The sequence below is a fragment of the Oncorhynchus mykiss genome, chromosome 8 (genome assembly GCF_013265735.2).
Source record: "Oncorhynchus mykiss isolate Arlee chromosome 8, USDA_OmykA_1.1, whole genome shotgun sequence".
Classification (NCBI taxonomy): Eukaryota; Metazoa; Chordata; class Actinopteri; order Salmoniformes; family Salmonidae; genus Oncorhynchus; species Oncorhynchus mykiss.
This window is the reverse complement of record NC_048572.1, coordinates 91,093,833-91,113,724: the sequence shown is the minus strand read 5'-3', so window position 1 is coordinate 91,113,724 and position 19,892 is coordinate 91,093,833. Positions and strand designations below refer to the sequence as shown.

Here is a 19,892-nt window from a genome sequence, read left to right as displayed (position 1 = left end):
AGAAACAAGTTTCTCTGGTCTGATGTAACCAAGATTGAACTCTTTTGCCTGAATATCAAGCGTCCCTTCTGGAGGAAACATGGCAGCATCCCTACGGTGAGGCGTGGTGGTGGCATCATCATGCTGTGGGGATGTTTTTCAGCGGCAGGGACTGGGAGACTAGTTAGGATCGAGGGAAAGATGAATGGAGCAAAGTACACAGAGATCCTTGATTTAAAAAACCTGCTCCAGAGCGCTCAGAACCTCAGACTTGGGGCGATGGTTTACCTTCCAACATTACAACGACCTTAAGCACACAGCCAAGACAACACAGGAGTGGCTTCGGGGCAAGTCTTTGAATGTCCAGTTTACATTTACAATGACAGCTTACCAAAAGGCAAAAGGCCTCCTGCGGGGACGGGGGATTAAAAATACATTTAATAGAAATATAGGACAAAACACACATCACGACAAGTGAGACAACACTAAACTAAAATGGCAGCAGTTTTACGGGCGTCTAACCAATTGTGCTATTATGTGGGGGGGTTTCCCGTTATTTTTATTTTTGTTTTCCGTTAACTTATTTTGTACGTGTTTCTGCCACCGAATTTTACTGCAAAAAAAGAGCTTCTGGATATCAGGACAACGATCAGTCACCTCGGATTAGACAAATATTTTTTCTTCAACAAGCAGGATGCACAGGATGTACTTCAGACACCCGACAAAGCCAATATCCCCTTCATTGGCAATATGCCTCGTCCGGACCCGCAGAAGGAAAGCTGCCGTTACCGTCAATACTACTCTCCAACGTGTAATCAGTGGACAATAAACTAGACGAGGTACGATCACGAATATCCTACCAACGGGACATCAAACTGTAATATCCTGTGTTTCACGGAATCATGGCTGAATGACAACATGGATATTCAGTTAGCGGGATACACGCTGCACCGGCAAGATAGAACAGTATCAAATCAAATTGTATTTGTCACATACACATGGTTAGCAGATGTTAATGCGAGTGTAGCGAAAGGTTTAAGTACACTCCGGTAAGACGAGGGGGGGGGGGGAGGGGAGGGCGGTCTGTGCATATTTGTAAACAACAGCTGGTGCACGAAATCTAAGGAAGTCTCTACATTTTGCTCGCCTGAAGTAGAGTACATTGTGATAAATTGCAGGCCACACTACTTGCCTAGATAGTTTTCAGCTATACTTTTCGTGGCTGTTTATTTACCACCACAGACAGATGCTGGCACTAAGACCGCACTCAGTCAGCTGTGTAAGGAAATAAACAAACAGGAAACCACTCACCCAGAGGTGGCGCTCCTAGTGGCCGGAGACTTTAATGCAGAGAAACTTAAATCAGTTCTACCTAATTTCCATCAACATGTTAAATGTGCAACCAGAGGGAAATAATTTTAGATCACCTGTACTCCACACACAGAGACGTGTACAAAGCTCTCCCTCGCCCTCCATTTGGTAAATCCGACCACAACTCTATCCTCCTGATTCCTGCTTACAAGCAAAAATTAAAGCAGGAAGCACCAGTGACTCGGTCTATAAAAAATGGTCAGATGAAGCAGATGCTAAACCATAGTACTGTTTTGCTATCACAGACTGGAACATGTTCCGGGATTCTTCCGATGACATTGAGGAATACACCACATGAGTCACTGGCTTTATCAATAAGTGCATTGAGGACGTCGTCCCCACAGTGACTGTACGTACATACCCCAACCAGAAGCCATGGATTACAGGCAACATTCGCACTGAGCTAAAGGGTAAAGCTGCCAATTCCAAGGTGCGGGACTCTAACCCGGAAGCTTACAAGAAATCCCACTATGCCATGCGACGATCCATCAAACAGGCAAAGCGTCAATACAGGGCTAAGATTGAATCATACTACACCGGCTCCGACGCTCGTCTTATGTGGCAGCGCGTGCAAACTATTACAGACTACAAAGGGAAGCACAGCCGCGAGCTTCCCAGTGACACAAGCCTACCAGATGAGCTAAATCACTTCTATGCTCGCTTCGAGGCAAGCAACACTGAGGCATGCATGAGAGCATCAGCTGTTCCCGACAACTGTGTGATCACGCTCTCCGTAGCCGACGTGAGTAAGACCTTTAAACAGGTCAACATACACAAGGCTGCGAGGCCAGACGGATTACCAGGACGTGTGCTCCAGGCATGTGCTGACCAACTGGCAGGTGTCTTCACTGACATCTTCAACCTGTCCCTGATTGAGTCTGTAATACCAACATGTTTCAAGCAGACCACCATAGTACCTGTGCCCAATAACACAAAGGCAACCTGCCTAAATGACTACAGACCCGTAGCACTCACGTCCGTGGCCATGAAGTGCTTGGAAAGGCTGGTAATGGCTCACATCACCATTATCCCAGGAACCCTAGACCCACTCCAATTTGTATACCGCCCAAACAGATTAACAGATGATGCAATCTCTATTGCACTCCACACTGCCCTTTCCCACCTGGACAAAGGAACACCTATGTGAGAATGCTATTCATTGACTACAGCTCAGCGTTCAACACCATATTCCCCTCAAAGCTCACCACTAAGATAAGGAACCTGGGACTAAACACCTCCCTCTGCAACTGGATCCTGGACTTCCTGACAGGCCGCCCCCAGGTGGTGAGGGTAGGTAGCAACATATCTGCCACGCTGATCCTCATCACTGGAGCTCCCCAGGGGTGCTTGCTCAGTCCCCTCCTGTACTCCCTGTTCACCCATGACTGCATGGCCAGTCATGAGTCCAACACCATCATTAAGTTTGCAGATTACATAACAGTGTCAGTAGGTCTTATCACCGACAACAACGAGACAGCCTATAGGGAGGAGGTCAGAGACCTGGCCGGGTGGTGCCAGAATAACAACCTATCCCTCAACGTAACCAAGACTAAGGAGATGATTGTGGACTACAGGAAAAGGACGACCATTCTCATCAACGGGGCTGTAGTAGAGCAGGTTGAGAGCTTCAAATTCCTTGGTGTCCACATCACCAACAAACTAGAATGGTCCAAACACACCAAGACAGTCGTGAAGAGGGCACGACAAAGCCTATTCCCCCTCAGGAAACTAAAATGGTTTGGCATGGGTCCTGAGATCCTCAAAATGTTCTACAGCTGCAACATCGAGAACATCCTGACCGGTTGCATCACTGCCTGGTACGGCAATTGCTCGGCCTCCGACCGCAAGGCACTTCAGAGGGTAGTGCGTACGGCCCAGTACATCACTGGGGCAAAGCTGCCTGCTATCCAGGACCTCTACACCAGGCGGTGTCAGAGGAAGGCCCTAAAACTTGTCAAAGACCCCAGCCACCCCAGTCATAGACTTTTCTCTTTACTACCGCATGGCAAGCGGTACCGGAGTGCCAGGTCTAGGACAGAAAGGCTTCTCAACAGTTTTTACCTCAAAGCCATAAGACTCCTGAACAGGTAACCAATGATTACCCTGACTATTTGCACTGTGTGCCCCCCCCAAACGTATATTTTACGCTGCTGCTACTCTCTGTATATTTATTTATTTATTTTATTTTACCTTTATTTAACCAGGTAGGCAAGTTGAGAACAAGTTCTCATTTACAATTGCGACCTGGCCAAGATAAAGCAAAGCAGTTCGACAGATACAACAACACAGAGTTACACATGGAGTAAAACAAACATACAGTCAATAATAAAGTATAAACAAGTCTATATACAATGTGAGCAAATGAGGTGAGAAGGGAGGTAAAGGCAAAAAAAGGCCTTGGTGGCAAGGTAAATACAATATAGCAAGTAAAACACTGGAATGGTAGTTTTGCAATGGAAGAATGTGCAAAGTAGAAATAAAAATAATGGGGTGCAAAGGAGCAAAATAAATAAATAAATTAAATACAGTTGGGAAAGAGGTAGTTGATAGGGCAAAATTATATGTGGGCTATGTACAGGTGCAGTAATCTGTGAGCTGCTCTGACAGTTGGTGCTTAAAGCTAGTGAGGGAGATAAGTGTTTCCAGTTTCAGAGATTTTTGTAGTTCGTTCCAGTCATTGGCAGCAGAGAACTGGAAAGAGAGGCGGCCAAAGAAAGAATTGGTTTTGGGGGTGACTAGAGAGATATACCTGCTGGAGCGTGTGCTACAGGTGGGAGATGCTATGGTGACCAGCGAGCTGAGATAAGGGGGGACTTTACCTAGCAGGGTCTTGTAGATGACATGGAGCCAGTGGGTTTGGCGACGAGTATGAAGCGAGGGCCAGCCAACGAGAGCGTACAGGTCGCAATGGTGGGTAGTGTATGGGGCTTTGGTGACAAAACGGATTGCACTGTGATAGACTGCATCCAGTTTGTTGAGTAGGGTATTGGAGGCTATTTTGTAAATTACATCGCCAAAGTCGAGGATTGGTAGGATGGTCAGTTTTACAAGGGTATGTTTGGCAGCATGAGTGAAGGATGCTTTGTTGCGAAATAGGAAGCCAATTCTAGATTTAACTTTGGATTGGAGATGTTTGATATGGGTCTGGAAGGAGAGTTTACAGTCTAACCAGACACCTAAGTATTTGTAGTTGTCCACGTATTCTAAGTCAGAGCCGTCCAGAGTAGTGATGTTGGACAGGCGGGTAGGTGCAGGTAGTGATCGGTTGAAGAGCATGCATTTAGTTTTACTTGTATTTAAGAGCAGTTGGAGGCCACGGAAGGAGAGTTGTATGGCATTGAAGCTTGCCTGGAGGGTTGTTAACACAGTGTCCAAAGAAGGGCCGGAAGTATACAGAATGGTGTCGTCTGCGTAGAGGTGGATCAGAGACTCACCAGCAGCAAGAGCGACCTCATTGATGTATACAGAGAAGAGAGTCGGTCCAAGAATTGAACCCTGTGGCACCCCCATAGACTGCCAGAGGTCCGGACAACAGACCCTCAGATTTGACACACTGAACTCTATCAGAGAAGTAGTTGGTGAACCAGGCGAGGCAATCATTTGAGAAACCAAGGCTGTTGAGTCTGCCGATGAGGATGTGGTGATTGACAGAGTCGAAAGCCTTGGCCAGATCAATGAATACGGCTGCACAGTAATGTTTCTTATCGATGGCGGTTAAGATATCGTTTAGGACCTTGAGCGTGGCTGAGGTGCACCCATGACCAGCTCTGAAACCAGATTGCATAGCAGAGAAGGTATGGTGAGATTCAAAATGGTCGGTAATCTGTTTGTTGACTTGGCTTTCGAAGACCTTAGAAAGGCATGGTAGGATAGATATAGGTCTGTAGCAGTTTGGGTCAAGAGTGTCCCCCCCTTTGAAGAGGGGGATGACCGCAGCTGCTTTCCAATCTTTGGGAATCTCAGACGACACGAAAGAGAGGTTGAACAGGCTAGTAATAGGGGTGGCAACAATTTCGGCAGATAATTTTAGAAAGAAAGGGTCCAGATTGTCTAGCCCGGCTGATTTGTAGGGGTCCAGATTTTGCAGCTCTTTCAGAACATCAGCTGAATGGATTTGGGAGAAGGAGAAATGGGGAAGGCTTGGGCGAGTTGCTGTTGGGGGTGCAGTGCTGTTGACAGGGGTAGGAGTAGCCAGGTGGAAAGCATGGCCAGTAGTAGAAAAATGCTTATTGAAATTTTCAATTATGGTGGATTTATCAGTGGTGACAGTGTTTCCTATCTTCAGTGCAGTGGGCAGCTGGGAGGAGGTGTTCTTATTCTCCATGGACTTTACAGTGTCCCAGAACTTTTTTGAGTTAGTGTTGCAAGAAGCAAATTTCTGCTTGAAAAAGCTAGCCTTGGCTTTTCTAACTGCCTGTGTATAATGGTTTCTAGCTTCCCTGAACAGCTGCATATCACGGGGGCTGTTCGATGCTAATGCAGAACGCCATAGGACGTTTTTGTGTTGATTAAGGGCAGTCAGGTCTGGGGAGAACCAAGGGCTATATCTGTTCCTGGTTCTAAATTTCTTGAATGGGGCATGTTTATTTAAGATGGTTAGGAAGGCATTTTTAAAAAATATCCAGGCATCCTCTACTGACGGGATGAGGTCAATATCCTTCCAGGATACCCCGGCCAGGTCGATTAGAAAGGCCTGCTCGCTGAAGTGTTTCAGGGAGCGTTTTACAGTGATGAGAGGAGGTCGTTTGACCGCTGACCCATTACGGATGCAGGCAATGAGGCAGTGATCGCTGAGATCTTGGTTGAAGACAGCAGAGGTGTATTTAGAGGGGAAGTTGGTTAGGATGATATCTATGAGGGTGCCCGTGTTTAAGGCTTTGGGGAGGTACCTGGTAGGTTCATTGATAATTTGTGTGAGATTGAGGGCATCAAGTTTAGATTGTAGGATGGCTGGGGTGTTAAGCATGTTCCAGTTTAGGTCGCCTAGCAGCACGAGCTCTGAAGATAGATGGGGGGCAATCAGTTCACATATGGTGTCCAGAGCACAGCTGGGGGCAGAGGGTGGTCTATAGCAGGCGGCAACGGTGAGAGACTTGTTTTTAGAAAGGTGGATTTTTAAAAGTAGAAGTTCAAATTGTTTGGGTACAGACCTGGATAGTAGGACAGAACTCTGCAGGCTATCTTTGCAGTAAATTGCAACACCGCCCCCTTTGGCAGTTCTATCTTGTCTGAAAATGTTGTAGTTTGGAATTAAAATGTCTGAATTTTTGGTGGTCTTCCTAAGCCAGGATTCAGACACAGCTAGAACATCCGGGTTGGCAGAGTGTGCTAAAGCAGTGAATAGAACAAACTTAGGGAGGAGGCTTCTAATGTTAACATGCATGAAACCAAGGCTATTACGGTTACAGAAGTCGTCAAAAGAGAGCGCCTGGGGAATAGGAGTGGAGCTAGGCACTGCAGGGCCTGGATTCACCTCTACATCGCCAGAGGAACATAGGAGGAGTAGAATAAGGGTGCGACTAAAAGCAATAAGAATTGGTCGTCTAGAACGTCTGGAACAGAGAGTAAAAGGAGGTTTCTGGGGGCGATAAAATAGCATCAAGGTATAATGTACAGACAAAGGTAAGGTAGGATGTGAATACAGTGGAGGTAAACCTAGGTATTGAGTGATGAAGAGAGAGATATTGTCTCTAGAAACATCATTGAAACCAGGAGATGTCATTGCATGTGTGGGTGGTGGAACTAATAGGTTGGATAAGGTATAGTGAGCAGGACTAGAGGCTCTACAGTGAAATAAGCCAATAAACACTAACCAGAACAGCAATGGACAAGACATATTGACATTAAGGAGAGGCATGCTTAGTCGAGTGATCAAAAGGGTCCAGTGAGTGGAGAGGTTGGTTTAGGGTCACGGCGATTTAGACAGCTAGCCAAGCCAACCGGTAGCAAGCTAGCATAGGATGGAGTCTGTTGTTAGCCACCTCTTGCGTTCGGTCAGTAGATTAGTGGGGTTCCGTGTGGTAGAGGGGATTAATCCAAATCACACAACAACAAAAATAAGAACAATAGATATAGTTATAGAGGCCCGAGAAGAAAACATAATAATTCAAATAAATAAATTGTCCGATTGTCTATTCAGATAGCAGCCGGAAAGACAGCTAACGGTTAGCGGGCCGCAGATGGGCGTTCCGGTAACGTCGCGACAGAGGAGCCAGCCGGATCTCCTTCAGGTAGATAACGTCGGCAGTCCGGTTGTGAAGGCCCGGTGGGGCTCCGCGTAGGCAGTGAAACGGGTCCGGATAGGTGACTGCAGCCCAGGAGTGAATGATGGAACTCAGGCGTGATTGACGGAGCTGGCTAGCACCGGAACAATCGATGTTTGCTCCGGAATCGACGAAAGCCGACTGTCACACGGATAGCAGCTAGCTAGCTGTGAGATCCGGGTATGAATGTCCAGAGAGCAGTTGAAATCCAGGGACATGGAGAGAAAAATTGGTCCGGTATGTTCCGTTCCGAGCCGCGCTGCGCCGTACAAAACTGGCGATAGATTTTCGATAGATTTTCGAACTAAAGGACAGCCGATGACCACAAACCGTGGTTAGCTTCTGATTAGCTTCTGGGCTAGCTCCTGGCTAGCTTCTGGCTAGTTTCTGGCCAGCCTCCTGGAGTTTCTGGCTAGCTTCCTGAAGGATTGCAGATCTGAGGTAAATAATACTTTTTTATAAATATAAATTGGTGAGGCTGGTTGCAGGAGAGTGTTTAGAAGATGAGTTGATGGAAAATAAAAATAAAATGTATGTGAAAAAAGTTGTAAATATATATATATATATACAGGACACGACAAGACGAGGACAAAAGACGTCTGAACTGCTATGCGATCTTGGATGAGGAAAAAAAAAATAAAAAAAAAAATAATAATATATATATATATATATATCTTATATGCATAGTCACTTTACCTATACATCCATGTACATACTACCTCAATTTGCCCGACCAACCAGTGCTCTGGCACATTGGCTAACTGGGCTATCTGCATTGTGTCCCGCCACCCACCAACCCCTCTTTTTACGCTGCTGCTACTCTCTGTTTATCATATATGCATCGTCACTTTAACCATGCCTACATGTACATACTACTTCAATAAGCCTGACTAACAGGTGTCTGTATATAGCCTTGCTACTCTTATTTCAAATGTCTTTTTACTGTTTTATTTCTTTACTTACCTACACACACACACACCTTTTTTTCACACTGTTGGTTAGAGCCTGTAAGTAAGCATTTCACCTGTTGTATTCGGCGCGCGTGACAAATACACTGATTTGTTTTGCTGGCCCTTCTGTTTGCCACTGTTCTTCCTCACTTCATCTAACCTGACCTCTACCCCAAAGTGCTCACTCCTTCCCAACTCAAGGCTGTCATCGTTATTGATACCAGGCTGTGTCTCTTCTCTTCCCAGAGGATTCCGGAATGCTAACAATAACATCTGACAATGTAAACGTTATACATTACCCTCTCTCCCTCAGTAACATATCCTGACATAATGTAAACGTTACATTACCCTCTCTCCCTCAGTAACATATCCTGACATAATGTAAACGTTATACATTACCCTCTCTCCCTCAGTGACATTGTTGGTTTCCAAGATCTCCACCCAACACATTCCAAAGCATCTGTCTTTCCACAGAAAACCATTAACTTCTGACATAAAACCCAGTCTCTTTCTGTCCTTATAGTCTATGCTTCTGATCTATCATGTCTTTAATATCTCAATGTTTAAAGTTTACCCCGAATCCAACACTAGGTAAAGGCCCGCCTTATCTCAGCTCACTGGTCACCATAGCAGCACACACCTGTAGCACGTGCTCCAGCAGGTATATCTCACTGGTCGTCCCCAAAGCCAACTCCTCCTTTGTCTGCCTTTCCTTCCAGTTCTCTGCTGCCAATGACTGGAACAAATTGCAGAAATCACTGAAGCTGGAGACTTATATCTCTCTCACTAACTTTAAGCATCAGCTGTCAGAGCAGTTTACAGATCACTGCACCTGTACACAGCCCATCTGTAAATAGCCCACCCAGCTACCTCATCCCTATATTGTTGTTTATCTATTTATTTGCTTCTTTGCACCCCAGTACCTCTACTTGTACATTCATCTTCTGCACATCTATCACTCTAGTGTTTAAATTAATAAGTCACTATGGCCTGCCTTACCGCTATGATCTTACTTCATTTGCACACACTGTATATAGACTTTTCTATTTTGTTATTGACTGTATGTTTGTTTATTCCATGTGTAACACTGTGTTGTTGTTTATGTCGCACTGCTTTGCTTTATCTTGGCCAGGTCTCAGTTGTAAATGAGAACTAGTTCTCAAGTGGCCTACTTGGTTAAATAAAGGTGAAATAAATAAATAAAATAGGAATTTAAATGTCATGTTTTTGTTCCGTTTAGAATGCCTTATTGATTGACCTCTGCCCTCTCCTCTCCAGGGAGTACCTGGAAGCTACATTGTGTGTGATTGAACGTTCTCCTGTCCTCTGCAGGGAGTACCTGGGGAAGCAGCTTCAGTCATCTGACCAGCAGCAGCAACAGGCTGTGGCCGTTAGGACCTGAACTCTAACCCCTGACAACAGGCCATGGCCGCCAGAAGCTGAACTCTTAACCCCTGAACCCTGTATGAAACCTATTGGGTGTCTGGGTCATACAGACATGTAGTTGGCTGACTGTGTGTGTTACTGGCTGACTGTGTGTGTTACTGGCTGACTGTGTGTGTTACTGGCTGACTGTGTGTGTTACTGGCTGACTGTGTGTCCTCTGGTCTCCTCTCCTCTGGTCTTGTCTCCTCTGGTCTCGTCTCCTCTGGTCTCGTCTCCTCTGGTCTCGTCTCCTCTGGTCTCGTCTCCTCTGGTCTCGTCTCCTCTGGTCTCGTCTCCTCTGGTCTCCTCTCCTCTGGTCTCCTCTCCTCCTCTCCTCTCCTCCTCTCCTCTGGTCTGTTCTCCTCTTCTCCTCTGGTCTGTTCTCCTCTTCTCCTCTGGTCTCCTCTCCTCTGGTCTCCTCTTCTCTGGTCTCCTCTTCTCCTCTCCTCTCCTCCTCTGGTCTGTTCTCCTCTGGTCTCCTCTTCTCTGGTCTCCTCTTCTCCTCTCCTCTGGTCTCCTCTCCTCTGGTCTCTTCTCCTCTGGTCTCTTCTCCTCTGGTCTCTTTCTTCTCCTCTGGTCTCTTTCTTCTCCTCTGGTCTCTTTCTTCTCCTCTGGTCTCTTTCTTCTCCTCTGGTCTCTTTCTTCTCCTCTGGTCTCTTTCTTCTCCTCTGGTCTCTTTCTTCTCCTCTGGTCTCTTTCTTCTCCTCTGGTCTCTTTCTTCTCCTCTGGTCTCTTTCTTCTCCTCTGGTCTCTTTCTTCTCCTCTGGTCTCTTTCTTCTCCTCTGGTCTCTTTCTTCTCCTCTGGTCTCTTTCTTCTCCTCTGGTCTCTTTCTTCTCCTCTGGTCTCTTTCTTCTCCTCTGGTCTCTTTCTTCTCCTCTGGTCTCTTTCTTCTCCTCTGGTCTCTTTCTTCTCCTCTGGTCTCTTTCTTCTCCTCTGGTCTCTTTCTTCTCCTCTGGTCTCTTTCTTCTCCTCTGGTCTCTTTCTTCTCCTCTGGTCTCTTTATTCTCCTCTGGTCTCTTTATTCTCCTCTGGTCTCTTTATTCTCCTCTGGTCTCTTTATTCTCCTCTGGTCTCTTCTCCTCCTCCTCTGGTCTCTTTCTTCTCCTCTGGTCTCTTTCTTCTCCTCTGGTCTCTTTCTTCTCCTCTGGTCTCTTTCTTCTCCTCTGGTCTCTTTCTTCTCCTCTGGTCTCTTTCTTCTCCTCTGGTCTCTTTCTTCTCCTCTGGTCTCTTTCTTCTCCTCTGGTCTCCTCTTCTCCTCTGGTCTCCTCTTCTCCTCTGGTCTCCTCTTCTCCTCTGGTCTCCTCTTCTCCTCTGATCTCCTCTCCTCTCCTCTGATCTGGTCTCCTCTCCTCATCTCCTCTGGTCTCTTTCTTCTCCTCTGGTCTCTTTCTTCTCCTCTGGTCTCCTCTTCTCCTCTGGTCTCTTTCTTCTCCTCTGGTCTCCTCTTCTCCTCTGGTCTCTTCTCCTCTGGTCTCTTCTCCTCTGGTCTCTTCTCCTCTGGTCTCTTCTCCTCTGGTCTCCTCTCCTCTGATCTCCTCTCCTCCTCTCCTCTAGTCTCCTCTCCTCCTCTCCTCTGGTCTCCTCTCCTCCTCTCCTCTGGTCTCCTCTCCTCCTCTCCTCTGGTCTCCTCTCCTCCTCTCCTCTGGTCTCCTCTCCTCCTCTCCTCTGGTCTCCTCTCATCCTCTCCTCTGGTCTCTTTCTTCTCCTCTGGTCTCTTTCTTCTCCTCTGGTCTCTTTCTTCTCCTCTGGTCTCTTTCTTCTCCTCTGGTCTCTTTCTTCTCCTCTGGTCTCTTTCTTCTCCTCTGGTCTCTTTCTTCTCCTCTGGTCTCCTCTTCTCCTCTGGTCTCTTCTCCTCTGGTCTCTTCTCCTCTGGTCTCTTCTCCTCTGGTCTCTTCTCCTCTGGTCTCCTCTCCTCTGATCTCCTCTCCTCCTCTCCTCTAGTCTCCTCTCCTCCTCTCCTCTGGTCTCCTCTCCTCCTCTCCTCTGGTCTCCTCTCCTCCTCTCCTCTGGTCTCCTCTCCTCCTCTCCTCTGGTCTCCTCTCCTCCTCTCCTCTGGTCTCCTCTCCTCCTCTCCTCTGGTCTCCTCTCATCCTCTCCTCTGGTCTCTTTCTTCTCCTCTGGTCTCTTTCTTCTCCTCTGGTCTCTTTCTTCTCCTCTGGTCTCTTTCTTCTCCTCTGGTCTCTTTCTTCTCCTCTGGTCTCTTTCTTCTCCTCTGGTCTCTTTCTTCTCCTCTGGTCTCTTTCTTCTCCTCTGGTCTCTTTCTTCTCCTCTGGTCTCTTTCTTCTCCTCTGGTCTCTTTCTTCTCCTCTGGTCTCCTCCTCTCCTCTGGTCTTGATGTTGGGATAAATGTAAAAGTGATAAAGTTACTTGTGTGTTAAACATGAGTATGCATTCCAATAAAGTGTAATCTAGAAGGTCTGGTTGGCTCTGTTTCTTTACTGGTTCTGTTTGTTGACTGCAGGCATGGCTCATTTACAGTTAAAATACATTATTTTATGAAGTGTCTTGGTTAGTTTAACCTTTCTGATCTCCCCATCCCGGATCCGGGTTCGTGAATACAGACTCAAGCTCATTACCATAACGCAACGTTAACTATTCATGAAAATCGCAAATGAAATGAAATAAATATGCTAGCTCTCAAGCTTAGCCTTTTGTTAACAACACTGTCATCTCAGATTTTCAAAATATGCTTCTCAACCATTGCAAAACAAGCATTTGTGTAACAGTATTGATGGCTAACGTAGCATTTAGCATTAGCATTCAGCTGGCAACATTTACACAAAAAAACAGAAAAGCATTCAAAAAAATCATTTACCTTTGAAGAACTTCAGATGTTTTCAATGAGGAGACTCTCAGATAGCAAATGTTCAGTTTTTCCTGAAAGATTATTTGTTTAGGACAAATCGCTCCGTTTTCTGCGTCACGTTTAGCTATGAAAAAAACCCTGTATCCAGGATTGTGTAAATCTATCAGCAAGCTCATTAGCATAACACAACGTTAACTATTTATGAAAATCGCAAATGAAATGAAATAAATATGCCATCTCTCAAGCTTAGCCTTTTGTAAACAACACTGTCATCTCAGATTTTCAAAATATGCTTCTCAACCATAGGAAAACAATCATTTGTGTAAAAGTAGCTAGCTAGAGTTAGCATTTCGCGTTAGCATTTAGCGTTAGCATTAGCGTTAGCATCCAGCACGCAACATTAACAAAAACATAAAAGCCTTCAAATAAAATCATTTACCTTTGAAGAACTTCTGATGTTTTCAATGAGGATACTCTCAGTTAGATAGCAGATGCTCAGTTTTTCCAAAAAGATTCCTTGTGTATTAGAAATAGCTCCGTTTTATACATCACATTTGGCTACCAAAAAAAATCCATAAATTCAGTCCTCAAAACGCAAACTTTTTTCCAAATTAACTCCATAATATCGACTGAAAACATGGCAAACGTTGTTTAGAATCAATCCTCAAGGTGTTTTTCACATATCTCTTCATTGATACATCGTTCTTGGAAACATGCTTTCTCTCCTGAATCCCAGGAGAAAATGCCTGCACCTGAAGATTACGCACAAATTTAGACAAAGGACACCGGGCGGACCTCTGGAAAATGTAGTCTCTTATGGCCAATCTTCCAATGATATGCCTACAAATACGTCACAATGCTGCTAAGACCTTGGGCGAACGACAGAAAGTGTAGGCTCATTCCTTGCGCAATCACAGCCATATAAGGAGAGAATGGAAAACAGAGCTTCAGAAATTCTGCTAATTCCTGGGTGATGCATCATCTTGGTTTCGCCTGTAGAATGAGTTCTGGGGCACTTACAGACAAAATCTTTGCAGATTCTGAAACTTCAGAGTGTTTTCTTTCCAAAACTGTCAAGAATATGCATAGTCGAGCATCTTTTCGTGACAAAATATCGCGCTTAAAACGGGAACGTTTTTTATCCAAAAATGAAATAGCGCCCCTAGAGCTCTTTAAGATGTGTATATACATCTGTAGGCCATTGAAACCTGAAGGTCCTCAACATTCTGTCAAACATTGGACGACTGGGAAGGCATCCCCATGGCAACCTCAGCTGTGTGTGTGGTTAACACTGTCTATCGGAAACAGTAGGTGAAGAGCGTCTACAAGAAAATCCCCGCTGAACAGAAACGGACCACATCTGGGAGTAAACCTATACGAGTCTGAAACAGACATTACAGCTCACACCCATGCAGGAGACCTGAAAGCAGGTGACAAGTAATATTGTACAGCAACCCCAACTAAGATCAAACGTCTATATACAGAGCCTATCTATAAGCCTCAGAAGAGCAAGTTCGTTCAGGACAGAGTTCTCTCCATTAGAGAATTGGAGGCTGTCTGTACTGCTGGGGACCAGTATAACGCCACTGGTCTGTTGTGAGGGGCTGTCTGTACTACTGGGGACCTGCATAAAGCCACTGGTCTGTTGTGAGGAGCTGTCTGTACTGCTGGGGACCTGCATAAAGCCACTGGTCTGTTGTCGGGGGCTGTCTGTACTGCTGGGGACCAGCATAAAGCCACTGGTCTGTTGTCAGGGGCTGTCTGTACTGCTGGGGACCAGCATAAAGCCACGGGTCTGTTGTGAGGAGCTGTCTGTACTGCTGGGGACCAGCATAAAGCCACTGGTCTGTTGTCAGGGGCTGTCTGTACTGCTGGGGACCAGCATAAAGCCACTGGTCTGTTGTCAGGGGCTGTCTGTACTGCTGGGGACCAGTATTAAAAAATATATTTATATGACAAAACACATTACAACAAGAGAGGCATCACAACACTACATAAAGAGAGACCTAAGATGACAACATAGCATGGCAGCAACACATGACAACACAGCATGGCAGCAACACATGGCAACATGGTAGCAACACAACATGGCAGCAACACATGACAACATGGTAGCAACATGACAGCAGCATCAAACAGGGTACACACATTATTGGGCACAGACAACAGCACAAAGGTCAAGAAGGTAGAGACAACAATACATCACGTGAAGCAGCCACAACTGTCAGTAAGAATCTCCATGATTGAGTCTTTGAATGAAGAGATGGAGATAAAACTGTCCAGTTTGAGTGTTTGTTGCAGGTCGTTCCAGTCGCTAGCTGCAGCAAACTGAAAAGAGGAGCGACCCAGGGATGTGTGCTTTAAAACATTTTCAATTCCTCATTAATCTAAGGGGATTTACCAGTTGTTACAGTCATTTTCTTAATGGGTGTGTGCTTTTTAGTAACTGGGATAAAACAATTCATAAATGTGTCAAGTGGAGCATCTGGTTGCTCCTCATTACACACCACGGACCAACAGCGTCTGGCTGCTCGTCATTACACACCACGGACCAACACATATTATTTACATCAACAACATATGAATCACTACAAAACGTATTGTATGACCTCTTATGACCGCTTTTCCTAGATATGGCTACTATATTGTGATCACTACATCTGATGGATCTGGATACTGCTTTAAAGCACATTTCTGCAGCATTAGTAAAGATGTGTACATGAATACATCAATACATGTAGATGATTTCATTCCTCTGCTGTTTGTAAATACCCTGGTAGGTTGACTGATAACCTGAACCAGGTTGCAGGAACTGGTTACAGTTTGAATATTTTTCTTTAGTGGGCAGCTTGATGAAAGCCAGAAAATGTTGATATCACATACATTATCAAGCATTTCACACTTGTCATCCAGATACCGACTGTTTGCACTTGGTTGTCTATAGCAGCTTCCCACCAGAATGGGCTTTAGGTGAGGCAGATGAACCTGTAGCCATATTACTTCAACAGTATTTAATATGAGATCCTCTCTAAGCTTTACAGGAATGTTGTTCTGACTATAAACAGCAACACCTCCACTATTGGCACTTCTGTATTTTCTGTCAATGTTATAACCTTGTATTGCTACCACTGTATCATCAAAGGTATTATCTAAGTGAGTTTCAGAGATTGTCAGAATATGAATGTCATCTGTTACAAGCAAATTATTGATTTCATGAACCTTGTTTCTTAAGCTACATATGTTAACGTGGGCTATTTTGAGCACTTTTCTTCTGGGATGCTTACTGTTTTCAACCCTTTACTGGGAAGCTTAGCAGCAGTAGATGTGCTCATGTTATTTATGTTAGTGCAGGGTGAGCTGCACCCTGTGGACTTCCTACTAGGGCACACCGCCTCAGTGATAACAGTATAAATCTGGTTCATAGGCACATGATTACTGCATACAATAGCTGTAGGATCAGCAGAAGCATTCAGGGCAGTTAGGTTATTTATATTGTGTCTTCCAACGCCCCTGTTATGATGTGCATTTGCTGAAGCATTATGACAATTCAGCGACACAATGGTAGGGATTAACTGAGCTGGGCTTGGGTCATTAAGTCATTGTCTCAATGCAACCTTATAATGCTGTGAAAGGATCCAGGAACCCAAATGATTTGAGAGGTGAGGAAGAGGTGCAGGAAGATCAGCCTCCAGGACGTTGAATCTATTCATTGTTTGTATCCGCTCTGGGCCTCTCGTTGGGAGTGTAGACGGCTTTGTGAGACGCCGCTGTCTTCGGCTTCCACGGCTCGTGACTTGCTCCTCTTGCTCCTTCGACTATCAGCTCCGAGCAACCCCAGCCAGTTGTGTAACGACAAACGAAAAGGCAGAGATGCATTCAATAAGCGCGAACGCCGTCTGGCCACCGGCGTATAACACGTAAACATTCCACTCTGTGTTTTCCTCAGTTTCTTACGTAGGCTGGCGACCTGCGTGATCAAGGAAGCAAACCTCAAGCCTATAATCCCCGGCAATTGGCATTGGAACTCTGAGTGGTCCGGTTTGTCCCGAAACAAAAGCGAAGCAGATACAGCTCCTACAGAGCTGGAACCGTTCATTTAAAACTACACAAAAACAAGTTCGGTATTCGTATTTAATGAATAAGGGTTTTGTTTTATTCAAAAATAACAAACCAAGTGTTGTCCAGCATGTGGAATCGTGTCGAAGAACTTGAGAACAGAAGTAGGAGAAATACGATGAGATTGGTTAATCTGAAAGAGCGGAGTGAGACTGGTGGTGAACTAATCTTGTGCAGAAAATCATCGCATAAGGATTTGGGTTTGACGACAGGCATGAATTCGAAATTGAATGAACAGTTTAACCATACCTGACGAGAATAGGCTCCCCTCATCCACTTCTTACGATCTACAGCCCGGGACAAGGTACTTAAAGCAGCGAAAGAAAAGAGGGATGTTCAGTGGGAAGACTGCCGGCAGTCTTTTTTTTCCCCAGACCTGTCCAAGGAACTGGCAATGAAGAGGAAGAAGTTTGCAACGGCGAAGAAACAATTACACGAGAAGAACATCAGGCAGACAGTAGCTTTCCCAGAGACCCGGCTCTTTACTTGGAAGGAAAATAAAAAAAATTTCAAGGACAACGTGGAGGCAGAGAAATTGTTAGAGCGAGAGAGGGTGTTTAGATAGACACAATGAGACAAGGTAAAATATAACTTGAATTGTATGCTGTTTACTATACAAATGAAGGTAGCCTATATATTTGCGGAACTCTGGGGAGCCTTTCAAGGGCCTCACGGACCATAAGGAAATTTGAGTTGAGACTGCATATTATCTTCTGTAGCATCAAAGACAATTCTTTGATGATTGACTCATCGAGAAGCAATGTTACATTCCTAGTTGCTTTGTTTTATTTTCGGATTGGTTTTCTATGTTTATTTACACTGTTTTATTGTACAGCTGGAGCATATATTGTAAGGGTTTTCCTGTGGTGAAGGTGAGGTGGACCAAATAAAGACGAATATACATGAACAGACTAAACAAAACAAGAAAAGTGAAAACCTAAACAGTCCTATCTGGTGCAGAGACAGGAACAATCACCCACAAACACACAGTGAAACCCAGGCTACCTAAGTATGATTCTCAATCAGAGACAACTAATGACACCTGCCTCTGATTGAGAACCATACTAGGCCGAAACATAGAAATACCCCAAATCATAGAAAAACAAACATAGACTGCCCTGACCATACTAAATAAATACAAAACAAAGGAAATAAAGGTCAGAACGTGACATATATTATGAAATGTTATATAATGATGTTCATTAGAGTTGTCACCTTAAAACTACTCAAAGTAAATATGGCTAATGGTTATGTAAACATAATCTCTTGGAATATACAGTTGAAGTCGGAAGTTTAAATACACCTTAGCCAAGTAAAGAATTCCCTGTCTGGATCACCACTTTATTTTAAGAATGTGAAATGTCAGAATAATCATAGAGAGAATGATTTATTTCAGCTTTTATTTCTTTCATCACATTCCCAGTGGGTCAGAAGTTTACATACTCAATTAGTATTTGGTAGCATTAGCTTTAATTGCTTAACTCGAGTAAAACGTTTCGGGAAGCCTTCCACAAGCTTCCCACAATAAGTTGGGTGAGGGCTTTGTAATGGCCACTCCAATATCTTGACTTTGTTGTCCTTAAGCCATTTTGCCACAACTTTGGAAGTATGCTTGGGATCATTGTCCATTTGGAAGACCCATTTGCGAGAAAGCTTTAACTTCCTGACTTATGTCTTGAGTTGTTGCTTCAATATATCCACATAATTTTCCTTTCTCATGAAGCCATCCATTTTGTGAAGTGCACCAGTCCCTCCTGCAGCAAAGCACCCCCACACCTGATGCTGCTACCACCGTACTTCACGGTTGGGATGGTGTTCTTCGGCTTGCAAGCCACCCCCTTTTCCTCCAAACATAACGATGGTCATTATGGCCAAACAGTTCTATTTTTGTTTCATCTGACCAGAGGACATTTCTCCAAAAAGTACGATCTTTGTCCCCATGTGCAGTTGCAAACCATAGTCAGGCTTTTTTATGGCGGTTTTGGAGCAGTGGCTTCTTCCTTGCTGAGCGACCTTTCAGGTTATGTGGATGTAGGACTCGTTTTACTGTGGATATAAATACTTTTGTACCTGTTTCCTTCAGCATCTTCACAAGGTCCTTTGCTGTTGTTCTGGGATTGATTTGCACTTTTTGAACCAAAGTACATTCATCTCTAGGAGACAGAACGCGTCTCCTTCCTGAGCGGTATGACAGCTGCGTGCTCCCGTGGTGTTTATACTTCCGTACTATTGTTTTTACATATGAACGTGGTACCTTCAGGCATTTGGAAATTGCTCCCAAGAATGAAGCAGATTTTTTTTCTGAGGTCTTGGCTGATTTCTTTTGATTTTCCCATGATGTGAAGCAAAGCGTCACAGAGTTTGAAGGTAAGCCTTAAAATGCATCCACAGGTACACCTCCAATTGACTCAAATGATGTCAATTATCCTATCAGAAGCTTCTAAAGCCATTACATCATTTTCAGGAATTTTCCAAGCTGTTTAAAGGCACAGTCAACTTAGTGTATGTAAACGTCTGACCCACTGGAATTGTGATACAGTGAATTATAAGTGAAATAATCTGTCTGTAAACAATTGTTGGAAAAATTACTTGTGTCATTGTCACGCTCTGACCATAGAGAGCCCCTGGTTCTCTATGGTGTAGTAGGTCAGGGAGTGACTAGGGGGTGTTCTAGCTCAATATTTCTATGTTGGTGTTTTGTGTGGTTCCCAATTAGATGCAGCTGGTAAATGTTGCCTCTTATTTGGGGATCATATTTAGGTAGCCTTTTTTCCCACCTGTGTTTGTGGGATATTGTTTTGTGTTTGTGCACCACTACTTTCACGTTTCGTTATTGGTTTAATGTTTTTGTTTAAAGTTTCACCGTAATAAAGATGTGGAACTTCAGTCACGCTGCGCCTTGGTCCGCTTATTACGACGATGATCGTGACAGGATATCCCACCAAGCAAGGACCAAGCAGCGTGTGACGGCGGTAAAGGAG

At 44.7% G+C, this 19,892-nt stretch overlaps 1 protein-coding gene across 2 annotated transcripts in view; it reads left to right on the top strand.

Moving 5' to 3' along the window:
- The window catches only part of LOC110531054 (V-type proton ATPase subunit H), a 103,921-nt gene extending 93,918 nt beyond the window's left edge, over nucleotides 1-10,003 (top strand). For both annotated transcript variants that reach the window (XM_036986797.1, XM_036986796.1), the window contains one exon: nucleotides 9,896-10,003. In XM_036986797.1, coding sequence (XP_036842692.1) covers nucleotides 9,896-9,965 — 70 coding nt within the window. In that variant the 3' untranslated portion in view covers nucleotides 9,966-10,003. The remainder of the gene's footprint in view (nucleotides 1-9,895) is intronic.
- Nucleotides 10,004-19,892: the final 9,889 nt, after the last annotated feature.